The following is a 20,734-nucleotide window of genomic DNA, read 5'->3' as shown; positions in this document are numbered from 1 at the left end:
AGGTAGAATATTTTTTATACCGAAATAATGCAATCTCCTTTATTGTGTTTCGTTTGTTATTTACCGAGTTTTCATCATCTGATTCATTCGCAAGCGATCTAATTTTTACGAATAAATATTATTATGAAATGGGGAAATACGGAAACTATCGTGTTTTATTACCACAATCATCGAGTATCATTAGTGATGCCAAATATTACGATGAACGCATCTTTAAAGGATATTATCAATTTATGGAATGTTTTAATAGCTAGGAAGCATTAAACGAATAATATTCAACGTCAGTCATTGAACAGGTTTCGATTTGAAAAATGACAGACGAATGTAATTATGTCTGGCTGTCACAACATCTTCAAGGTATCCATTAATCAAACGATAATAAGATGAGATATTAAATCCATTGGTTTTCATAATAGTAAATCATAAATAGACATGACTTGATTTAAAAATCGATATTCGATTATCGTCGATAGAATTATATATTTTTCGCGAACGTAAGCATGAAAAACGCGAGTGACGACAATTTCTGAACGCTTCCTATAGTGCTCGTAGCTTTCGCATAGTTAAAAAAGTGATCGAAAATAATACAGTCTCGAATACCTAATTAATGACGTTTTTTGTGACGCTTGACATATACGTAATGGAACACTTATGAACACTTATGAAGATTAACAAACCATTTTTAGGTTATCCATGTTACATCGAGTTTCTCGCTGGTCCCATAATCGACGATCGGCTAATGGGTTCCTCGCATTTTATAATTAATATTACCGATTATGATGAAAACATTCACGGCTAAGCATAAAAGGCTACGATGCCTTTCGGTCGACTGAGGACGCGTACTTTTCCACGTGTCCCGAACACATGTGGTTTCTATTATTCAGGAAGAGTATAGTATACCAGTCTCCACTGTGTTCGGGTCAGAATGAAGGAGCTAATGAAATTTTACAATTAATGACGGCGAATGGCGGATTCAAGCAGACCTCGCTTAAGGTCTGGACAATTTGTACCGCCTTAATCGATACCAATCGAATAAACGCGAGTCATTGTTTCGACTTCTCCGCAACGTTTTAATTACATTTCGATCCGACTACGTTCTGATCATTATTTCTACACATTTTCGTTTCATTAACAACAACTGTTCCAATGCTCAATAAATGCTGATTTTTGCAAACGTTCTGCAACTCTATTTTTACTGGTTGATTCACAAACTTCGGAACGAGTTAAAATTACTGTGGCAAACGCTTGAAACAATCAGCAACATTTCGAATGATTAGCTTTAACAATGATCGCTTGATCAAAGGAGAAGAGGCACGAGCAATTTTAATCGATCACTATCCTTAAATAATTTCGTTAATTCTTGCGTAAAATTCGCCTAACCAAATCCTTTACAACGATTACAATCGAATTACTGTTTCACGATTTCGTAACGTCCGACGTGTTTCTCCGAAATGCTGATCGTGCCCGACATGCTGGGATCAGCACTTTCATTGCGCAAACGAAGTTGGAACAACAATCAGCATTTCGAAGTCACTTCTCCATCGCCTTCGATACAGTGATAAACTTCGCTCTCGAAAAAATGGTGCTCAAATTGATAATCGCATTCCTAATGACATTCGTCGTTACAGTTTCCCTCGCAAGTGGTAAATATGATATTTCTCGCGTCTCTCGATTGTTCTTTCACTTGGTTTGAATTTCCTGTTGCTTTCAGAAAGAAGTTTGAATAGATCGGACCTCAAGTGCAGTGGTCGCGCTTACGAGAATGTGACAATGGCTGCCTATTTTCCTGATTTCAGTAGCGACGACGAGTTCGATCATCTGGATGCTCGAATGAAGAAACTGAGGACCTTACAGGTTCGCCAATAATTTGAAATCAGAATTGTGCAGAATTACGATTGAATCACTCAAACGATTAGAATTGCAAAGTAATTCAATTATATTATATTTCAATTGCATTGTATTTGAATTATGCTCGTGATTATAAAGCAATTAGAAATTGAATCAACTGGAAGGGTTAAATTATGTAATTGAATGGCAACGCGTAGTTGAATTGAATACAATGTGATTCAATTATATTATATTTCAATTGCATTGTATTTGAATTACGCTCGTGATTAAAGCAATTAGAAATTGAATCAACTGGATGGATTAAATTATGTACTTGAATGGCAACGTAGTTGAATTGAATACAATGTGATTCAATTGCAGAATAGAATTACAGAAATTTAGAATTGAATTAGCACAGCTCTCTTTTAAATAAATAAAGTTAAATCGAATCAAAAAGTTAATGAAGTTCAATTAAAGTAAAAAGTTAAATCTAACCCTTCTTTTGTAGCAATTTTTTTTAGATAATTGCATTCAATGCAAAATCATTTGACTGCTTTAAGCATGCAAACGATGTAACGCGAACATTGCATGTGTCAATTATAGGATTTTCTTGATGGCCGCGCCGAGTTCGTCACCGTTTCTATGGATCTAGATTCAGGCATTCCGTATGGGACAAAAGTGTGCATACCTGAGATAAATGAAAAATTTGGCAACCAAATTCCATTGCAGGTATATAATCGTGAATGCGCAAAACTGAATTCATCTCAAATAAAGAAATAAAATATTGGTACAAATAAATAGTAATTCGCTTGTTAATGCATGGAGTATACGGCCACATTTGGCATTACTTCTTCAAAGAAATCTGTGCTCTTATTATCTCTTAATCGTTCGTTTTATTAATATCGACGACCAGGTTAGAGACAGAAGCCACTACAAAGACGTTATCACGAAATCGCCGGACTTTTCGCACGTGGACATTTGCGTGAGGACTGAAGAGGACACGTATGACAGTTATGTAAATGGCATCGTGACACTCTATGTATGAGTACGTAAAAAATTGAAAGACAGTCATTTATACTGTTACGATAAAAAAGAATGCGTTTATTTGAGAATGCTCAATACAAAATATTAAATAATAAATGCGTTAGTCTATTACCCCGATGCCGGTTCACGGGTTTTCTGTCCAATGTGGCCAAGTTTTGATCAGATTGTACAGACTCTCTCCTGGACACTCCGTATTCCCACCTTGTAAATGCCCTATCAATTTGTAATCTTCCTGTATTTTGCCGATAGCCACTCCGTAAGCTATTAATTTCTTAGTTGCAGCGACAGCTGCCGCGTTTGGCTCGTGGGCTGCAACAATTTTTTACAAAACTCATTAGGCTGCGTATATTTATGCAAAATGCAATGACGTACAACATCGTTTCAAAAAAAAAAAAAATCATTCTGCCTTGACACTACTTTTATCCAACAGATCGAAAGACACTTTTTAAGATTTTAAACTTAACCCTTGTCTTTTTTCACCAAAGAGGTCAAACGACATCTTTTGATATTTTAATACAAAATTGTTTTTCAAGATTTATCTATAATTTTCTCTTAATTTCCCTAATAATTGTACAATTAATATGGCAAAAATAGATATATTATTATATAGAATTTATGCCTGAAATTAAAAATAATTTATTCCTACGTTTGTGATAGTCATGTCCAGAAATTGTTATCATCGATTGATAATATGATTCTACAAAAGCGAATTAAAATGTGTTAGAACTCACCGCCATAATTACCAATTATACAGATTCCAATACTTCTCGCGTTGTAAGATGGCACATGGGCGCCTTTCTTGTCCCAACCTCGACCCTCGTACACGTTGCCATCTTCTCCAACTACGAAATTGTAGCCTATGTCCTCCCAGTTATTTACATTAATATGATGATTCTGAAAAGTTCACAACGAGACGCTGATAAATTATTTCATCTATGCAGAACCTAGCAGAGTGCTCTGCCATAAACACAAGAACTAGGAACAATTAACGCTTGACAGATAATATAAAGCGGCCGTTTCTGTGGAATAACTTGTTAAATAATATATTACTTCAATATCAACGCGATTACCTGGAAAGATCGCACTTTCGCCTGGCAAATCGCTTGCGTCGTGCACGAATCGGTTGCCGAGTGATGAATTACTACAAACGGCGGTGGATTTATCTTAAGATTAGGGACAAATTCTTTTTGTGCTCTGGCTCCCCATTCTGATCTCGTGATTATGTTCGGACGTTCTGCAAAGCATAATTTCGGTTGAAGAAATAAAATCTGTTACGAGGTCAATGTTTGCGTTGATAGTTTCTTTGATAAATGCTAATAATGTTCGGCCATTTCACGCTGATATTTGAGCCGTTCATTTTGAAAGTGGCATAAGTCACTTTGTTTTTAAGTCGATATATTTAAGGGTTTGCGTTTTAACACGTTCAAAAATATGGATGCTAACTTTCGAGAAGATTTACTTGTATCTGTTATCTCAGGATACCGATATTTTTCTCAGTATAAATAATTTCGTATGAACATTAAAAAATCACCACTTTTCATTACGGTAAAGTGACTTATGCCACTTTCAATATAAACGGCTCATTTGTGTAATCAACTGCGACATTTTCAAAGTATTTTCTTGAATTACTATGCATTATGAGGCACTGGACTTGTCTTCTGTTTTTGCAGCGTTCTATGGCGATACGAAAGTATGTTCCCATTTCTACGCATGCTCAGCTTATTTACAGTCTGCGATATGAGACCAGACGTACTCGCACGTCGTTTCAACACGACAACGAAAATAATGATTTCCGCATAAGATCGAATCTTGTAGATAATTCACGGCCGAGGCAAATTAGCTTCTTGAATGTTAACAATGTAGTCGCACTGGCAACAATTACCCAGTATTCGAAACGCGTTTCTTCTGATACTTCGCCGATTCTGTTGCTTAGCCTTTTCATTAACGAATTCACGTTGTTTGTCGTAAAACTTACACTTTCAATCGGATCGTTTTGCAGCTTCGAGGAGAGAGTATCGAATGAATTACTTGATCGTTAGTGATCTCAGAGTCTTTAATCGAATAGAACAACAATGGAACCGACGAGAATAGTCAATGCTCGGTACGTATGCTTGATACATCCAGTGTTAAATGTCATCAAAACATCGTTTATAAATTTACAGATTGCATAATACCAAGCGCGAACGTGCAGAATATGCAATGAATTGCTCTATAAGATCGTGTAAAGAAGATCGTCTAAAGACCGATTCCATACAATTTAAGTGACCTTAATGTCTCTATTGAATGTGCGCATGAAAACATTTGTAGTAGTATTTGAGAATTTGCGTAAACTATTTATCGAAAATAGTTTACACAAATATTTTCGAACGAGGCGTGAATTGCTACACACTTCCAAGAAATTTGATGCTTCAATTTATTACAAAATATTCGAAGAACAGTGACACGTAAATTGCGGCACATTTTCGAAAAGGTTTGTATCAGCTTCGATCTGTTACAGAATATCCTAAGAACAATATGTACATTGCAGGACACTGTCGACGAATTTGACATCGACCTCGACGTGTTGCAATTGTTCGTGCAGAGAAATCAACGAAAGAGCTCGTTCGTAAAGTGGTCAAACGGAGTACGAAGTTTCAGAGTAATCGGATAAAGGAATCTACGGTGAAACAAGATTATCCATCGTGGTAATAATTTGAATGGAACAATCAGAGAACAACACTTTATACAAAGAATTTCTTACCAGGAGTTCTATGCACTTCGGCTCCGAACGTTGCATGGTAAGTCACCGATGCAACAAATACGATGAATAAACTGTTCATCTCGCGCGAGTAAGAGATACTGCCAATGAGTCGCTTATGTCACAGAGACATATATAGTTGGCGTAACTGCGGTGACATCGTGAACTTTGGTAATAAAATAAATCAAATGTATACTGGGATATTCCCTAAAGCTGTGCATTTATGAAGCAATATCTCCGTTATAGTTAACGATACATAAAAAATGCTAGAGGAACAGATTGTATTTTTATCATTATGTCATGATAGCTAAGATTTTCTGCCGTTGTAGGTACTTTTGCATTAATTGATGGTGCATTAAAAAATAAAAATATATAAAAAGAATATGAAAATAAAAGGAGCTCGAAATGAAACGAGTTCTGTGACGTTCTCCATTCAGATCAAGAACCTGTTATATTTTTGAAAAATTCTCCCATTGTGTTTGTGACAGCATAATCAAATGCCAGAATTTTTTAGTCAATCGTGAATCATTACATCAAGAAATCCAATTTTTCATTCGAGTTGCAATATTAACATTCTGACAAAGCTGTATTAACGGTTATCTTCTGATAGAAATTTACAACAACGTAACAATGAATTCGTAAAATTAACTAACTGATTTCTTTTACGTACGTGTCCGCGAAACGAACGAATTCTTACAAAAAAATTCGCGAGGAACACACTCAGTGTAATAAAATATAGGTTATGTACTTGTAAATCACGCCCGCGAACAAGGCGCGAAGTTTATTCGATCTGAACGAACATCTAAGTGAACATGACTGGAAAAAAACACCCCTGACATAATTATTGTCGCCTCGCATGTGCGTGATCTCGTGCTTACATGCTACAAAGAGAAACAAGTTTCTCAGGAACATCGGTTGCTATTAATAATCATTACAGACTAATTTTACTCGACGTACGATCACGACTGGTCGCAGCAAACAATAAACTTCGAACAATCATTCAACAATTGTACACGAATATTCGTAAGACAGGTTTCAGCTACCGCTGCAGGAATCTGGCGTTTTCCATGCTCTTTTCGCGACAATAGGAACTAAATTACACATAATTTTCCGAAAACATGTTGCATTCGTAGAAAATAAATAATCGTTTAGGACAATACTGTCTGGCTGCTGTGTTTAACGTTATATTCCAAAGATGAAAACACTTACGCGAAGATTCGACGGATTCGACGGACGCCATCTTGTCAAGGTCATGCATAAAACATGTAGTGTAACATTTCGAAGTACGCGCAGGTTCGCTTATACTGGCAATAGACCCAGTTGGTATCTATCTATACATTAATTAAGGACGTTTAACAATTATTCTAGAGGCGTGTGGTTACAATAGTCATGTGGTCTTAATTATGTTCGAGCTGCTTTGGTTCACTGTTGCGACGGTAGCTGCGATCTTCGGTATAGGATTCTTGGTCCATCTCGGATTTTTCTGCACGTACGCGTACAAATGATCGCCTGGGCATAGCGTAGGTCTGGCTTGACGATGGCCTATCATTCGATAATTTTCGCTGATTTTACCCAGAGACACTCCGTAGTCGATGAGATTGCTCAGCGCGTTCAGTGCCGCCTCGTTGGGAAGGAAATCTGTGCAGATATGGGAAATCTGTATAATATCGGTGTGTGTATACGGTTTCTGTAATGGTTATGAAGGTGAAGCCGAAAAATACCGGTGTATTTCGTACATCGGTATCGGTCATTGAATTTAAAAGTGACTCGCAACCTTGTGGCCTTGCGCTGTCTCGCCAAATTTAACACGGCAGAGCCACGATTATACGAACTTTTAACATCTGACTTATTTTTAACCGGATACACGTGTGCACCGTTCAATTTGAGCCGATTCGTGACAATGAAATCTGTTCTGCAAATCAGCGAAAGTTTAGCATTCTAATACTTTGGATAACCGTAAGTACGTACATTTGTGTCCATAATTAGAGACTCGAGGTAACTTTTACATTGTTAATGATATTTAAACGAAACCCAAAGGAAGCTATATTTGCATATTTCAATTTTCTATTCTTTCTAATATAGAAATATACGAAAAAAAACAGGCCACATACAGCGTTGCGAATAATTATTGACACAAAGTAACTTTCACATTGTTGCTAATATTTAAACAATAACCAACAAAGGCTATATTTGTATATTTCAATTTTCTATTATTTCTAATATAGAAATATACGAATAACATATTTTATCGAGTTCTTTTTTTTAATATACAAGGTGTCTCGACTAAAGCAGGCTACCTACAGTGTTGCGAATAATTACTGACACAAAGTAACTTTCACATTGTTACTAATATTTAAACGAAACCCAAAGAAAACTATATTTGTAGATTTCAATTTTCTATTGTTTCTAATATAGAAATATACGAATAACATATTTTGTCGAGTTCTCTTTTTTAATATACAAGGTGTCTCGACTAAAGCAGGCTACCTACAGTGTTGCGAATAATTACTGACACAAAGTAACTTTCACATTGTTACTGATATTTAAACAAAAACCAACAAAGGCTACATTTGTATATTTCAATTTTCTATTATTTCTAATGTAGAAATATACGAATAACATGTTTTGTCAAATTCTTCTTTTTAATATACAGGGTGTCTCAACTAAAGCAGGCCACCTACAGTGCCGCGAATAATTACTGATTCAAAGTAACTTTAACATTGTTACTGACATTTGAACAACAACCAAAGAAAACTGTATTTGTATATCGTTATTTTCTATTATATTTCTAATATAGAAATATACAAATACGATACCTCCTTAAGTTTTTGTTTAAATATCACTAGAAATGTAAATCTTACTTTCAGTCTATAATTATTCATATCACTGTGCACCTTATATTCTGCGATCTAACTAAAGAAAGATTGCTTACGCGTGAAACGCAGAAGTAATCTTTCAAGTACCAACACTGGATGAAACGATTAGATAGCGTTTTCTTGGACATCGTTATTGCTACTGGCAATTTGATTGAGCAGTGAATCATAAGCTTCGAAAACCCGTTGCATTATCGGGTCAAGAGTGTTCAGATTTGATTCATTCGACAACAGAAAATTTCAATTTACGACTGTTCGAGTTTTAAGAGCTTTGATCTCGGATGGGACAGTTACCACTGTAATCGCCGATGATGCATATGCCGATGCTTTGGGTATTGTAACCGGGAGAATGAGCACCGACGGAGTCCCATCCACGACCTTCGTAAGCGTTCCCATCTTCGCCAATAACGAAACTGTAGCCGATATCGAACCAACCGCGAACGTCAATGTGCAGATCCTGATAAGATCTGACGATCGCAGAACACGATTTTTGGTTGTAACAGTAATGGGGGATCCCTCCGTGATGGATCACGACGTAAGGTGTCGGTGTTTTCATAAACTCGCGTTTCAACGGTGGCCTGGCTTTCCATTCTTCTCTGGTTATTATTCTTAGGTGATCTGCCGAAAGAAAATCCCAACGATTAGAGTAAAGACCAAGTTCTAGTGACAGCATGAAAGTGGCGTTGCCGCAGTTAACGTGGACAAACGATCGAATTTGCAATCAGAACGAAGAAACAGAAGCAGTGCGGGCAGTTCAGCGAGTAATCAGCATCTTTATTAATTATACTTCGAGATGCACGATATTCATCACTCTTTAAATGTAGAGATAACATGGTGCCAGAGTCGTTTATCGTAATTGACGATTATTTTCGTTTTAATCATTAACCCCTTGTCGAACTTGGACGAGTTCGACTCGCCATGGAAATTTCTAGTAATAACTTATTGAGTATAAATGTTATTCTGTGCATTAAATTTGGAATAAAAATCGAATCTCTTGTCATCAAAATTTAAGCATTCAAGTAAATTTCGGTACACGATAAGCACGAATTTGTTTTAGAAAGAAATTATTGCAATCGAAAAATTTCGAATCGCAGTAACTGCGAAAAAAATGGTATGTCAAGCGGTTAATTGCAATTAACGATTGAAATGTTATCATTAATTGTTAGTCGCAATCAACGATTAAATCTCTTTCAATTGTTAGTCACGATTTACGACCAAAGTAGGAATCTCCGTCACAATACAGAGATATAATAAAGTAATAAACGCGATAATGACAATTCTTGACAGAATTACATCAGATTCCATTGAAAAATCAATAAATATTAATTGTCTCTGTCAAAATCAACGCACGTCGAGCATATTTCCTTGCTTTTTTTTAACGAAAAGCAACGAAAATTTGTGTTTGTTTTTAACTAGAAAAACAAGGAAAGTCGTCGACTTTCTGTCGATTAATGCCTTTTATCGATCTCATCGATCATTTCATCGAAATAAAGGAAGCAGGAAAAACTGAGCGGAGAAACTGGAGAAGCTTAAATATTCACAAAGCCAAAACTGTTATCAATATTCGAACATTTCAGCTCTGAATAATTCAAAAACCTATGCGTCAATGTCTTCACTTACTGTCGCACTATTTGACGCGCATAATTTATAACATTTTCCCTGTATTTGCGTCAGATCTGTATATCAATATCCGTAACGGTCGTTTCATTCAGTTTCCTACAAAGTGCAGTTAACATCTCTTTAATAGCAGACAGCAATTGAAGTGTTTGATAATAAATCGTTCTGTTACCAGTAGAAAATGAGCATATTTGTGTGAAATAGTAAACGAAATATTTTAGTAAAATATTTTTATCTTCTCATGTACTACAGAATTTGGTAAATAAAGTTCTCTTTAAATATAGTAGTTACACGTGAAAATAGTATATCAAATATTGTATTTAACCACGTTAAAGAATACGGAGATAAAAATATTTACAGTCTATTTATAGACGCTTGTCCAAATTTGCTGATTAACGGTCTATTCGTTCCCTACAATTTTTTATTCGTGCGAAACAAACTGTTGAACACGTTAATCAAAAGTCTCAATCGAAGGAGGAAGATTTAGTTGTTAATTATATTTACCAGTGTTATTTTTCGAGCTTTCCCAGCTGATCGGCACCGAAAGGACAATTAAACCGAACGACGTAAGCAGGATCAGCGCACAGATTACGCAGCTGAATGAAGTGAATGATCCCATGATTACAAGCACTGTAGCAGCTCGTGCGAAATGTGTAACTGTACGCGAATCGTGAAACGGCGTCAGCTTTTAAACGAAAAATTCAACGTGGCCGGGGAGTCCCTCGAAGGAGCACGTTGGGTCTTTTAACCCTCTCCCCTCTACGGGTCGTTCTATCCTGAAAACATGAAGAAACCGAGCCAATTTCATTTTTAATGGGCCGTGGAACCGCTGCCGTGACTATCGACCGAAAATGTAAAAATCGTTTCGTAATCTGCGACAGATTAAAAAATCCTGAAGATAATAGGAACAATGTGGTGGGAAATGGTGCACGATAAGATACATATTCGATAATTACTGGTTTATTAATAACGACCGTGAACTTTAATTCGATAATTCATATATTACACAACTATCGTCAGACACAATTACCTGAACGTTTCGTTATGGAATTTGTTATTCTTCTTTTTCTTCTCGATTCTTTTTTTTTTTGTTCTTCCTGCTGGAAAGAAAAAGTTTCGCGTTCCATGAATCGTAATCGCGAAATCTGATCGACGCCGACGATACGAACGTTTTCCTCGAATACGAATTCCTTGTGAATGAATTTTGTTATTGTTATTGTGAATGACAGAAGGCTTACAGTGTTGACGATCGGTTGATAACAATTTCGATGCGGTTCAAATTATCTATTCTTTATCTCGCTGTGTCACATGTCGCCCGTTTCCCCGAAATCTGAGTAATTTTTCGCACACGAATATCCGAGATAATTAGTTTGATAAATTATAGTGCGTAGTAAGTGATCTGTTTGAACCAAACAAACTGGCATCGCTTTATTTCTCTTGAATTTACGTTATTTCTTAGAAAGTGTACCGATGCAAGAAATAAATTGTTATTGTTGTACTTGCACGATAGTTATGTGGCGCTGTTTTATAGCGCGTCCCGTATCGTTAAAGATAAAAGCAACAGGACACAATAATGTTTTTATCAAATTAATTTTAAAATTACTAGTTGTTTCTTCATATTCACATCGATAACTGCAAGAGATTAGATTAATAACACGAAAGACAACTAACGTGTTGTGTGACGATGGAATATTTCAGAATTGATTGTTAAAAGCGTATTTATAATTGTTTGTAAGATTGCTCTACTCGTTAAGCAAATATCCTAATTTACCATGACAGAAAAGATTTTATAATTTCTATAATAAACTATTATTGATGAATGCGATAGAGTCTCAATATTATGAATTAAAAAATGGAACTGATAGATTCTAAAAACTTCAGTTATTCAGTTATTTTATTACATAAAAGACCAATAAAATTATGATATCTTGAATACTAATAATAAATACATTTTTCAAATTCTATTTACCAAATACAAGTACACTATTCTTTAATTCTACAAGCTTATATTTTTCATTTAATGCACAAGAACAATACATTTCTTTTTTCAATAAATTACAGAAGTTTATTATCGAAGGAAACATTCACAATTTTTTACTTACATTCGCCAAAGGATCTTCAGATGTCGCTGCATAGCAGAAATGATTTTCAGTAGAAATCTGAATTATCTTAGCATCGAATTTCCAGCATCGACGAGGTATCAGAGTAGACCAATAAGTTATAAATCGAGGGAAACTTCGTTCATTCTAGAAAAGGTTCGAAATTAATAATTACATCGTGCTAATTTTTAAATAAATTACAGTGCTATTAAATTTATATTTCCATATACATATTTCGTTTAAACGCTAACAATTTTAATTGTCAAAAAATGTTATAAAATATCGTTGAATGATATCAGTTATCATCAATGGATTTTCATCGTTTGAATATGTGCGCTCAATGTATTATCTTTATGGCTTTCAAAACGGAAGAGCGCTCCTTACGGTGAAATTTCGAAGCTTAGTTCGTGATGCACGCAACGCCGATTAGTATGTGACAAAACGCTCAAACTGTTAGCCACGAGTGAATGTTGGTAACTTGTTTAACAGTTTGAGCGCTTTGTCGCAGTACTAATTGGCGCTGTACACACCTCGAACAAAGCTTTAGTCATTCCTCACAAGAGGCGCTGCTATAACCCATATAAGCAAAATGCGGTGTTGCCGAAAAATATTAGTCATTACAAAATTAGGGCATAAAACGATAAATCAAGGGCACAGAATTGTCCAGAACAAATTTCTGCATCGACATCGTCCGAGAAAAAGCAAATGATAATAACACAGAATATAATTAATTAACATAATAGTTAAATAAACTTCAAAAGCAACTACTTGTATTTCATAATGTTGTCGTTTATTTTTTTATATAACGTCGATGCAGCAGATTCTCCTGCGCAGTCCGCGGTCCTTGGTTAATTTTTCCATGCCCTAATTTTTCCATAAAACCCTCGGACGGCGGGGATGTCACCTAAGCATCTGTAAGATTCTCCAGCTACGGCACGCATTGTTAGCGAGGATAAGACTACAAAATGCTTTGCTCTGATTGGTTAATGATTCAATGTTAAGACAGGATTCACTGTGGATTGGACGCGCAGTAAACTGGTGGGGATAGAAACGCTTGTTTAGAGAGGAAGAAAACCGTGCAGGAGTTAAGGTATCATTATGGATCAACGTGGCATACCGGTAGCTCATGCGATGGCTGCTACCGCGCTTATATCTGTGGTCGCAAAAAAGATGACGCCCATGTTGCATGATTTCACTTTCGAAATATTTGTTCCGATCATGAATGTTTCATATTAGTAGCGTTTCAAATTACGTTACTTTTTTTGAGCCTATTGAATTTATTTTTATGACTTATTTTCTGATAAATATAAATTAAAAATCCTATATTCTACAGCTCAATTAATGCATAAATTAAAATTGGTTGAAATTGCGACTATGAACGAGTGAGAACATCTCTGGATCAGGTTTCCCCGTCTTGTAACATACTATCTATACACACACACGCACACCGATCGCGCAGAGTTATCTACTCACACACATCGTTATAGGTAAAGACGACAACGGGGACGAAAATAGTTATTTATGGGCCCTATGTTCTAAGTACTTTTTGAGTACTCTTCTGGGAAAACACTGAAGCTCCATTCTGGGTCCGTACAACGCCAGCTGGTGTAGAGACAGAACGCTGAAACTGCTGACCGAATGATGCTTCTTTGGAAATAATTATAGATATGATATAAAATAATGATATCGAATGAAAAAGTATGACTTGACATCTTGTTCGAATTTTCGGTTACAAGATTTGCCTATAAGATTGCAGTACAGCTTAAAAATAATGAACAGAGCCGGCAACACTGTAAAATCGATACTTAATTCCTGCGCTGCAGTCTTGTATTCAAGTAGATGGCGCGATTTTGAGGGATGTCGGTATTTCAGAACATATGTATCGGCAACTGTAACAAAAATGTTCAATGATAAATGATGTGGTTTTATTATTTCAGTTTTTGTACAAAATAACTCATGATACGGATTGACAGTTACATTGCACAAACGAATTAATTTCTCTTCTTTAAAGAAACTTAATTTTTATAATCGGATATACCTGTTAGCACGTAATTATTTATTTTCATATCTTTCCATCGCACACTTGCAATCTATTCGTGTATTGTACTCCCAAAGTGGGAGACTTTTAATTACATTCATATGAAATTTAGTAGTAATTGAATTATACTTATCTTCCCTGTGATAGGTGCAGCGACCTAAATTCATCATAGCAAGACAAGGCACCGCGCATTAATAAAATATGGTTTATTAAGTAGTTCGTAGAGTCTATTATCATACATTATACATATGTATATATCTATATTGTATACGTTTTATAATCGACATCTTAAATTGTTTAATTAATCGAATGAAAATGCATCAACACATACATTACGTACGACAGCGTGTTTTCTATTAATCGTATGACAAAACGTAAACTTAGTATCGGTTACTTGTATCATATATATATATATTCCTGTATGTACACAATTTACAATCATTACCGCGGTTAGTACAAAGTTTACAATATATCGTCATCGACGTTTCGCGCATATAAACTTTCTGGCCCGATTATGTTTCCAAGGTTCAGTAATCCATGTGTCTGCCTCCCAGCAACAATCGTACAGGTTCGTTACAACTAAAGTAGACTGAGACATTGTTGAGATAACAACGATTGAAATTACATACATTTCATTCGCGATCTTACAGACTGGTACCCCGTTTCGACTGCTCGATACGATCCCCGATTACACCAATTAATCGTAGAAATATTTACAAAGCGCTTAGAACTATAGCCCAGATAATAATCTGCTTGAGTCTTTCGCGCACTTTTGACGACTTTCGTGGCTGATTTCGATGCAGTCTCCGTGTCTATTGTTCACTATGTCCTTATCGTATTATGGTATACTTGTATATCGTGTCGAAAGCAATTTGATTTCCTAGCGAAGAAGCTTCGTTTAGACGGATGCACTGTCAAAAGTGTGCGAGAAACATGGTTACATCGCGCAGGCATTCTACAATCTACGTCTTATTGTCGCGTCACAACGTTTTCGAACGGCACACTAGAAATAAACGAACGCGGTATCGCGCGAGGACCATGACCGACGACGTGTCCACCTAATCCATGCTGCACGTTCCACTGAATAATTCGCCGATCACCTCGCCGCGATCGTCAGTGTCCAACTAATCGCTTAAACAATAACTAGTACACGCATTGTTGCTCTAGTCGCGTGTTGCACGCCCAGCAAATAACCTACCGAATGGAAGACATGGATTTTGTTCTCCTTATTCTAACTTAACCCTAATCGTCAATCATTCAAGGATGCCTATGCAACCGCGCACGCACGCAGGATAATTTACATCGGACATTGTCCGTTACCATAGTTTTCCGTACTGTTACTTCGTTGTACTTACAAACGAATATGCTTCGTTCGGGTTATTTTGGTTTCGAATATCTTTTCCGCTAACTTTTAAGTACATCGTGGGGAGTCTTGTAAAATCTAGTCTAGTATGATATAGGGTAGTTTCAACCCCTGAGACATCGCGAGTCGTCTCTTTTTCTTTGTTTGATTGCAATCGTTGTTTTCGATTGCAATCGGCTGAATATTGTTTCAGTCTCATTTGTTAGCAAAATAGCGCAGACGCGAATAGAAATTGAACGTTAAATTATACCGTGCGGTGTTCATAAGACCGATGAAAAATGGGTTTCATTGAAAACTGACAATTTGACGTATTGTATTATAGGTGGACTGCAGATTAAATGTATTTATGAAACATAAATCAATCAGAACGTTGTGCGGGCAAATTAATCTTTGTACGATCTATACGAATTTTAGCGTTTTTTTTAGCGTATACAATCGAATATTCTTGCACAAATAATCTGCAGCTTGCGTGCACCATAATTTCGTTTCTCGAGCATGGCGACGTTCGCGAAGCAAACGATGATAAAAAATTCATTGACACGTTTCCCAAAGCGAATATGTGAATTGTTTTCGTGCGATGATCGGCGACAACATGCGCGAAGTCTCGGGGATCGAGGAACTAATGCGTAACAACGCCTGCACGTTCAACGTCGCATGGCGCTTCCCGTATAAATATCAATTTATTGCATAATACACACATCGCACGTCGTTGTCCCGTTCACACGCCTCAACGCGGCCCAATACCGTAGATCGGGATCCCCTGAATCGCGATCGAATCGGCGTCTTATCGAGCGTCCGTCCGATAACCGCGCAAATAGGGGCTCCGTTTACCCACGCCCCGCCTACTTCAATCCTCTCGGCCAGCTCGCCGCGCGTCGGAGCGCGTGAACCGGACCTAGCGTAGAGAACTCTTAAGCTTAAAAGCGGTGAAGCGTCTAAACAGATAGCCCCGACCATCCCGCGAAAGGAAACATTTCTCGGCCGCCGGTTATAGATCCGATCGACAAGATCGTTGCAAGTGATCGTTGTCGCAGGCTGATGGACCGCGGCACGCTTTCCAGGAACGACGAATAGAGACGATCGAAGACAGAAAAAGGAAACGTGCTACCAACAGGACTAACCTTACAGGACTAATCTACAAGATATGTTAATTCGTGCTCGGCTTCCTCCGCGGCCATCCTGGTCCTGGTCTCTTCAAGGGATCAGGTCACAGTTGCAGGCGCTACCACCGCGGCCATTGTCACACTGGGCCATGCACCACAAATCCCAGTCAACGGGCGACTCTGCGGTGTCTGCCGCGTCCTGTTTCTCCGGGCTCGAGTCGAAGGTCCCACCGGTGCCCAGCCTCTCTCGGATCCCCAGGCGGTCCACTGCGTTGTCCTCGACCAGCTGCATCTTGTTCTCGAAAGGAACGATGCTCTTCCAACGGTCCGCTGGATCCGCTGGAACCAGGACCCGGTCATCGACTCCTTTCTTCAGCGGGTCTAGGATAGAGGATCTTCTCAGCGGATGATGATCGACATCCTGGAGCAGATTCTCGAGATCGGCTTCGAGGTGTCGTCTGTCCCCGGTCTTCCAGTCACAGTGGCAACCATGGTCCCTGATCAGAGACTGCCTGTAGACGCGGCAGGTCACCGAGCTGTCGAACTGTCGGCTGTTAGGCGAGCCAGGCTCACCGCACGGGTTCAGACAGAGGCTGAAGAGCTGCTGGTGTGACGGCAACCGGCCTCCGCTCGACTGAAGGACCAGCCTCCGGTGGTCGTGGCAGCCTCTCGCCGTCCCAGACATCCTCTTCGCGGCTAGGCAGAGGCGAACGCATGCGTGCTCGCCGGGATGCGCCCCGACGCTGGCCAACAGCGACGCCAGCAACACCCACCGAGGCAGAGGCGTCATCTGAAAGTGATGGCTAATCAATACCAGACCGAACGAGGAACTCCGCGTTCCGATAGTTCGCCGAGGAGCGATCGGAGGGATTGGTTATGGCAATCGGGACATTCCTCGCGTTCGACTGCCCTCTACCCTTCGATCTAGCGGGTGACGTCGATGAACTCGACGAGGCTCTTCGGCGAACAAGCGGATTCGGGATCAGATGACGCCGGGGGCTTCGACTTTTGCGGACAGTTTGACTCCGATGCAGGTTTTTATGGGTCTTCCGTTCAGGGAAAGTGGTCTTTGAAATCACGGGAAACAGATTTTCACGAAATCTTTTTTTCATACATCATTATTATTTGGCTCTTCGTGGGGAATTATCTGAGACGATTGATGCCAGAATTTTTGTAAGAATCCTTTACTTGTGGAAAATGACCTCTGACATCGTAAGAGACAATTCTTCGTTGAGTGTTTCTGACGAATGTCGCTGTATCTTTTTTTGATACATCGGTATTAGTTGACCCTTCGTGGAGAATTATCTCAGACGAATGATGCCAGAATTTTTGTAAGAATCCTTTATTTGTGGAAAATGACCTCTGACATCGTAAGAAACAATTCTTTATTGAGTGTTTCTGACGAATGTCACTATCAGTTGATTCTTCGTCGAGAATTATTCAAGACCAACGAGAAGAATATCCGCTTTCTGAATTCTCTATTTGCAAGAATTAATTCCTTGACTTCTATCAAATAGTATCAATTAATTCTTCACAACGAAGTCCGTTAAACTGAAGATTTCCTCAATGAACAACGTTTCCATGAAACGTTTTGAAACAACTTCTCCGTGCCTTTCGAACAATCTTAATAAACAATATATACGAAAAAACGATTTTTTTACACGCCAGCCACAATAAAGCATAAAGCAATAGTCAATTTCCCAAGAAAACCCGAATCGAACAATCCGATCAAAATTTTCGTCCGCCAGTAAAAGTGCATTGAAACTGCAAGAAGCATGCACTTTGCTCCGAGATTTCGTTTTCAATTTTCTCAAGACCTGATCCACTTACAAGAAAATCTTGCTCTACACTTTCTGTTCAGTTTTTCACATAGAACAATACGGCGCCGCGTTCGATCCGGTATTATTGGACACGGTGTATCTGCGAGCCTCCGCTGGCACGCGGAGCGAGAGTAATACCAGGATCTTGGTATCCGTTATCGGTTTCGGGTGCCGTGTGCCGATAACTGGCCCCTGCTTCGAGTTTGCTTGTGGAACGAGCCGTGCAGGCCCGCTAAACTCGGCTATAAATTCCACTAATTGTCGTCGGGGCTGTAGCCTGCCGGAAGACTATTTTTATTTAGGCTTCCGGCTCGGTTGCGCCTACCAGAGAAGCTCGCCCTTTATTTTCGGCGCGATGGATTTACCGTTTCGCGGTATGAAATCGCGCGGACCGAAGGAATCCGATTTCCTGAGACGTTTACAGGAGACGATCAATCGCCTGATGCGGTGTTTTATTGCCTAATCCGCTTTCGGCCGGCGATTTAATTAAACGCGGCAGCTGCACGCACATAAATTACGAGCGAAGTCGGTCGAGCAATGCACCAGTTGCTCGGCAAAGCGGGAAGAATAATTCGGGGACCAATGTATCGATAGTCGACGCGATGTTAGGCGAACGATACGGCAGCGAGCTGAGTGCGTAAAGGCAAGAGAAGGATTTTGCTAGTGATTTTTCAAGATTGTTGACGTATCTATTGAAAAATAGCGCCTCCTTTATTGTAGAACGTGAGGATCTTCGTTTATTTTTGACAGTGATTTTTATGCATTTTCGATACCGATTTTTATACATTTTTGACACTGATTTTTATGCATTTTTCACGCTGACTTTTATTAATTTTCGGTACTGATTCTTATGCATTTTTGACTCGTTTCAGATCAAAGAACATTTCCAAAGGATGAGAGAATTATGTCACTTATTCTGGTTTCTATAAAGTAATTTATGAAAAATAGGAGTTTGTGCAAGGATCTGCTGTTCAACATCAAGCAATTTAGACTTGTACTGGTTTAGATAGCTACAAACACGTGAGAAATAATATACATGCACATATGACAGTATAAAAAGCATTTTATTATTTCGTACTAGCAGAAAAAAATATGGCTTGGAAATGACAAGAAATAGCTAACAAAGATTCCGCAGATCTTTCCACCAAATCGAGCTGCATCAATTCCAAGACACAATAGCAATACTAAAATTCCATGGTTAATAATTTAATAAGTTTCAATAATAAATTTTAATAAGTTTAGAATAACATAGGTTATTGGAGCATAAAACGTATTAAATTCTTTTATTACTTTATTTTGTTTATTTTTTTTAGTAAAAAAGTGTCCCAATGATTACAACAATAACAACAATAATAATATCCTATTGACTCCATTATCCTACTGATATTCTTAGATTCTATGAATTATTTCAAAGCCCGCAATTCATTCTCACAACGTACTTACAAGCATTCGCTTATTGTCAGTCACAAAGGGCTACTTCGATTAGCCCCGATTGTTGTCCTTCGATTTTCGTATTCGCAGGGAGAGCGAGCGTCGAACGCAGTTACAGGATGGATGAATGTTGACTATTACCTTTCGCCCGGATTTATTGTTCGAGATAGCGCTTCCGATACGACCGCTTTGAGTTGATTGTGCAAAATGAACGGAGACGCAGTTACGCACCGACTCTGCCGCGACCGTCTGATTACAGACAGCGTGTGTCGCATTAAATATCATTGGCTGTATCAACTGACACAGTCTGATTACGTGCCGACGTATCGACGAAGCGTAATAAACGATAACAATCCGCGCGCTTTTTGTTTTGCTCGTGTGTACTCGCGTACTCGTGTACTCGTCCACGATCGATCCGATGGGGGAACCTTCGGTTTTAATCAAAATCTTGCGTAATGATTGCGTGTAATTTCGTTTAGTATCGTCAACCTATTGGTCGGAGATTTACGGATAAAATGACTGATCGATATTCAATTATAATATCAATTATGCGAGTGGTGCACCAGGTTCAGAAAGTTGTAAATATTCATTAATATAGTCATTATGTTTTTACTAGAGGATAGGATTGTATGAATTTAGAAATTGCATTAAATATTATATACATTGTTCGCAAGATTTCTGGACAATTCACTAGGCTCTTGCTTTTATACTTAAGTGATAACGAGCTCGAAACAGGGTCAATTGATTGAACATATTTTGGGTTAATTAGGATTTTAATCTGG

At 38.2% G+C, this 20,734-nt stretch overlaps 4 protein-coding genes across 6 annotated transcripts in view; 1 reads left to right on the top strand and 3 right to left on the bottom strand.

Moving 5' to 3' along the window:
- LOC117225099 (uncharacterized) overlaps positions 1-836 on the bottom strand; it is a 31,397-nt gene extending 30,561 nt beyond the window's left edge. The window contains exon 1 of one of the 2 annotated variants that reach the window (XR_013033219.1): positions 678-836. Coding sequence is in view for 1 of the 2 variants with exons in the window: in XM_076521290.1 (XP_076377405.1) it covers positions 678-695 (18 nt within the window). In the remaining variant the exon portion in view is untranslated. The remainder of the gene's footprint in view (positions 1-677) is intronic. The other variant, XM_076521290.1, reaches the window with a different exon arrangement.
- A 655-nt stretch (positions 837-1,491) lies between these two features.
- Positions 1,492-2,967, top strand: LOC117224777 (uncharacterized). The gene is made up of 4 exons (XM_033477913.2): positions 1,492-1,643; positions 1,712-1,854; positions 2,431-2,556; positions 2,741-2,967. The coding sequence occupies exons 1-4, from the start codon at positions 1,580-1,582 to the stop codon at positions 2,870-2,872; spliced, it is 465 nt and encodes a 154-aa protein (XP_033333804.2). The 5' UTR covers positions 1,492-1,579; the 3' UTR covers positions 2,873-2,967.
- On the bottom strand, positions 2,899-11,190 carry LOC117225031 (peptidoglycan-recognition protein S2). Its single transcript, XM_076521011.1, has 8 exons — positions 11,129-11,190; positions 10,603-10,874; positions 8,776-9,099; positions 6,999-7,246; positions 5,612-5,729; positions 3,942-4,105; positions 3,603-3,765; positions 2,899-3,180 (listed from the first exon to the last, which is right to left on the bottom strand). The coding sequence occupies exons 2-8, from the start codon at positions 10,715-10,717 to the stop codon at positions 2,996-2,998; spliced, it is 1,317 nt and encodes a 438-aa protein (XP_076377126.1). The 5' UTR covers positions 10,718-10,874; positions 11,129-11,190; the 3' UTR covers positions 2,899-2,995.
- A 3,236-nt stretch (positions 11,191-14,426) lies between these two features.
- Positions 14,427-20,245, bottom strand: LOC117225134 (uncharacterized). Of its 2 annotated transcripts, none has more exons than XM_076521289.1 (2): positions 20,094-20,245; positions 14,427-17,491 (listed from the first exon to the last, which is right to left on the bottom strand). In XM_076521289.1, exons 1-2 carry the CDS (start codon positions 20,235-20,237, stop codon positions 16,793-16,795), a joined length of 843 nt encoding a protein of 280 aa, XP_076377404.1. In that variant the 5' UTR covers positions 20,238-20,245; the 3' UTR covers positions 14,427-16,792. The 2 variants fall into 2 exon arrangements, with proteins under 2 accessions (XP_076377404.1, XP_033334347.2); XM_033478456.2 differs by having other exon boundaries at positions 19,965-20,217.
- Positions 20,246-20,734: the final 489 nt, after the last annotated feature.

Source organism: Megalopta genalis, chromosome 4 (genome assembly GCF_051020955.1).
Source record: "Megalopta genalis isolate 19385.01 chromosome 4, iyMegGena1_principal, whole genome shotgun sequence".
In the NCBI taxonomy this organism is placed as follows: Eukaryota; Metazoa; Arthropoda; class Insecta; order Hymenoptera; family Halictidae; genus Megalopta; species Megalopta genalis.
This window is presented reverse-complemented; position numbering and strand designations above follow the sequence as displayed.

What these genes read in the sequence shown, in the direction of transcription:
- LOC117224777 (XM_033477913.2), top strand. Translation starts at nt 1,580, where the DNA reads ATGGTGCTCAAATTGATAATCGCATTCCTAATGACATTCGTCGTTACA. An exon ending in TACAGTTTCCCTCGCAAGTG is followed by an intron (nt 1,644 to 1,711) that starts GTAAATATGATA and finishes TGTTGCTTTCAG; the next exon opens with AAAGAAGTTTGAATAGATCG. An exon ending in AGAAACTGAGGACCTTACAG is followed by an intron (nt 1,855 to 2,430) that starts GTTCGCCAATAA and finishes TGTCAATTATAG; the next exon opens with GATTTTCTTGATGGCCGCGC.
- LOC117225134 (XM_076521289.1), bottom strand. Translation starts at nt 20,237, where the DNA reads ATGATATTTAATGCGACACACGCTGTCTGTAATCAGACGGTCGCGGCA. An exon ending in ACAATAAATCCGGGCGAAAG is followed by an intron (nt 17,492 to 20,093) that starts GTAATAGTCAAC and finishes CATCACTTTCAG; the next exon opens with ATGACGCCTCTGCCTCGGTG.
- LOC117225031 (XM_076521011.1), bottom strand. Translation starts at nt 10,717, where the DNA reads ATGGGATCATTCACTTCATTCAGCTGCGTAATCTGTGCGCTGATCCTG. An exon ending in AAGCTCGAAAAATAACACTG is followed by an intron (nt 9,100 to 10,602) that starts GTAAATATAATT and finishes TTCTTTCGGCAG; the next exon opens with ATCACCTAAGAATAATAACC. An exon ending in TATAATTGGTAATTATGGCG is followed by an intron (nt 3,181 to 3,602) that starts GTGAGTTCTAAC and finishes AAATTGTTGCAG; the next exon opens with CCCACGAGCCAAACGCGGCA.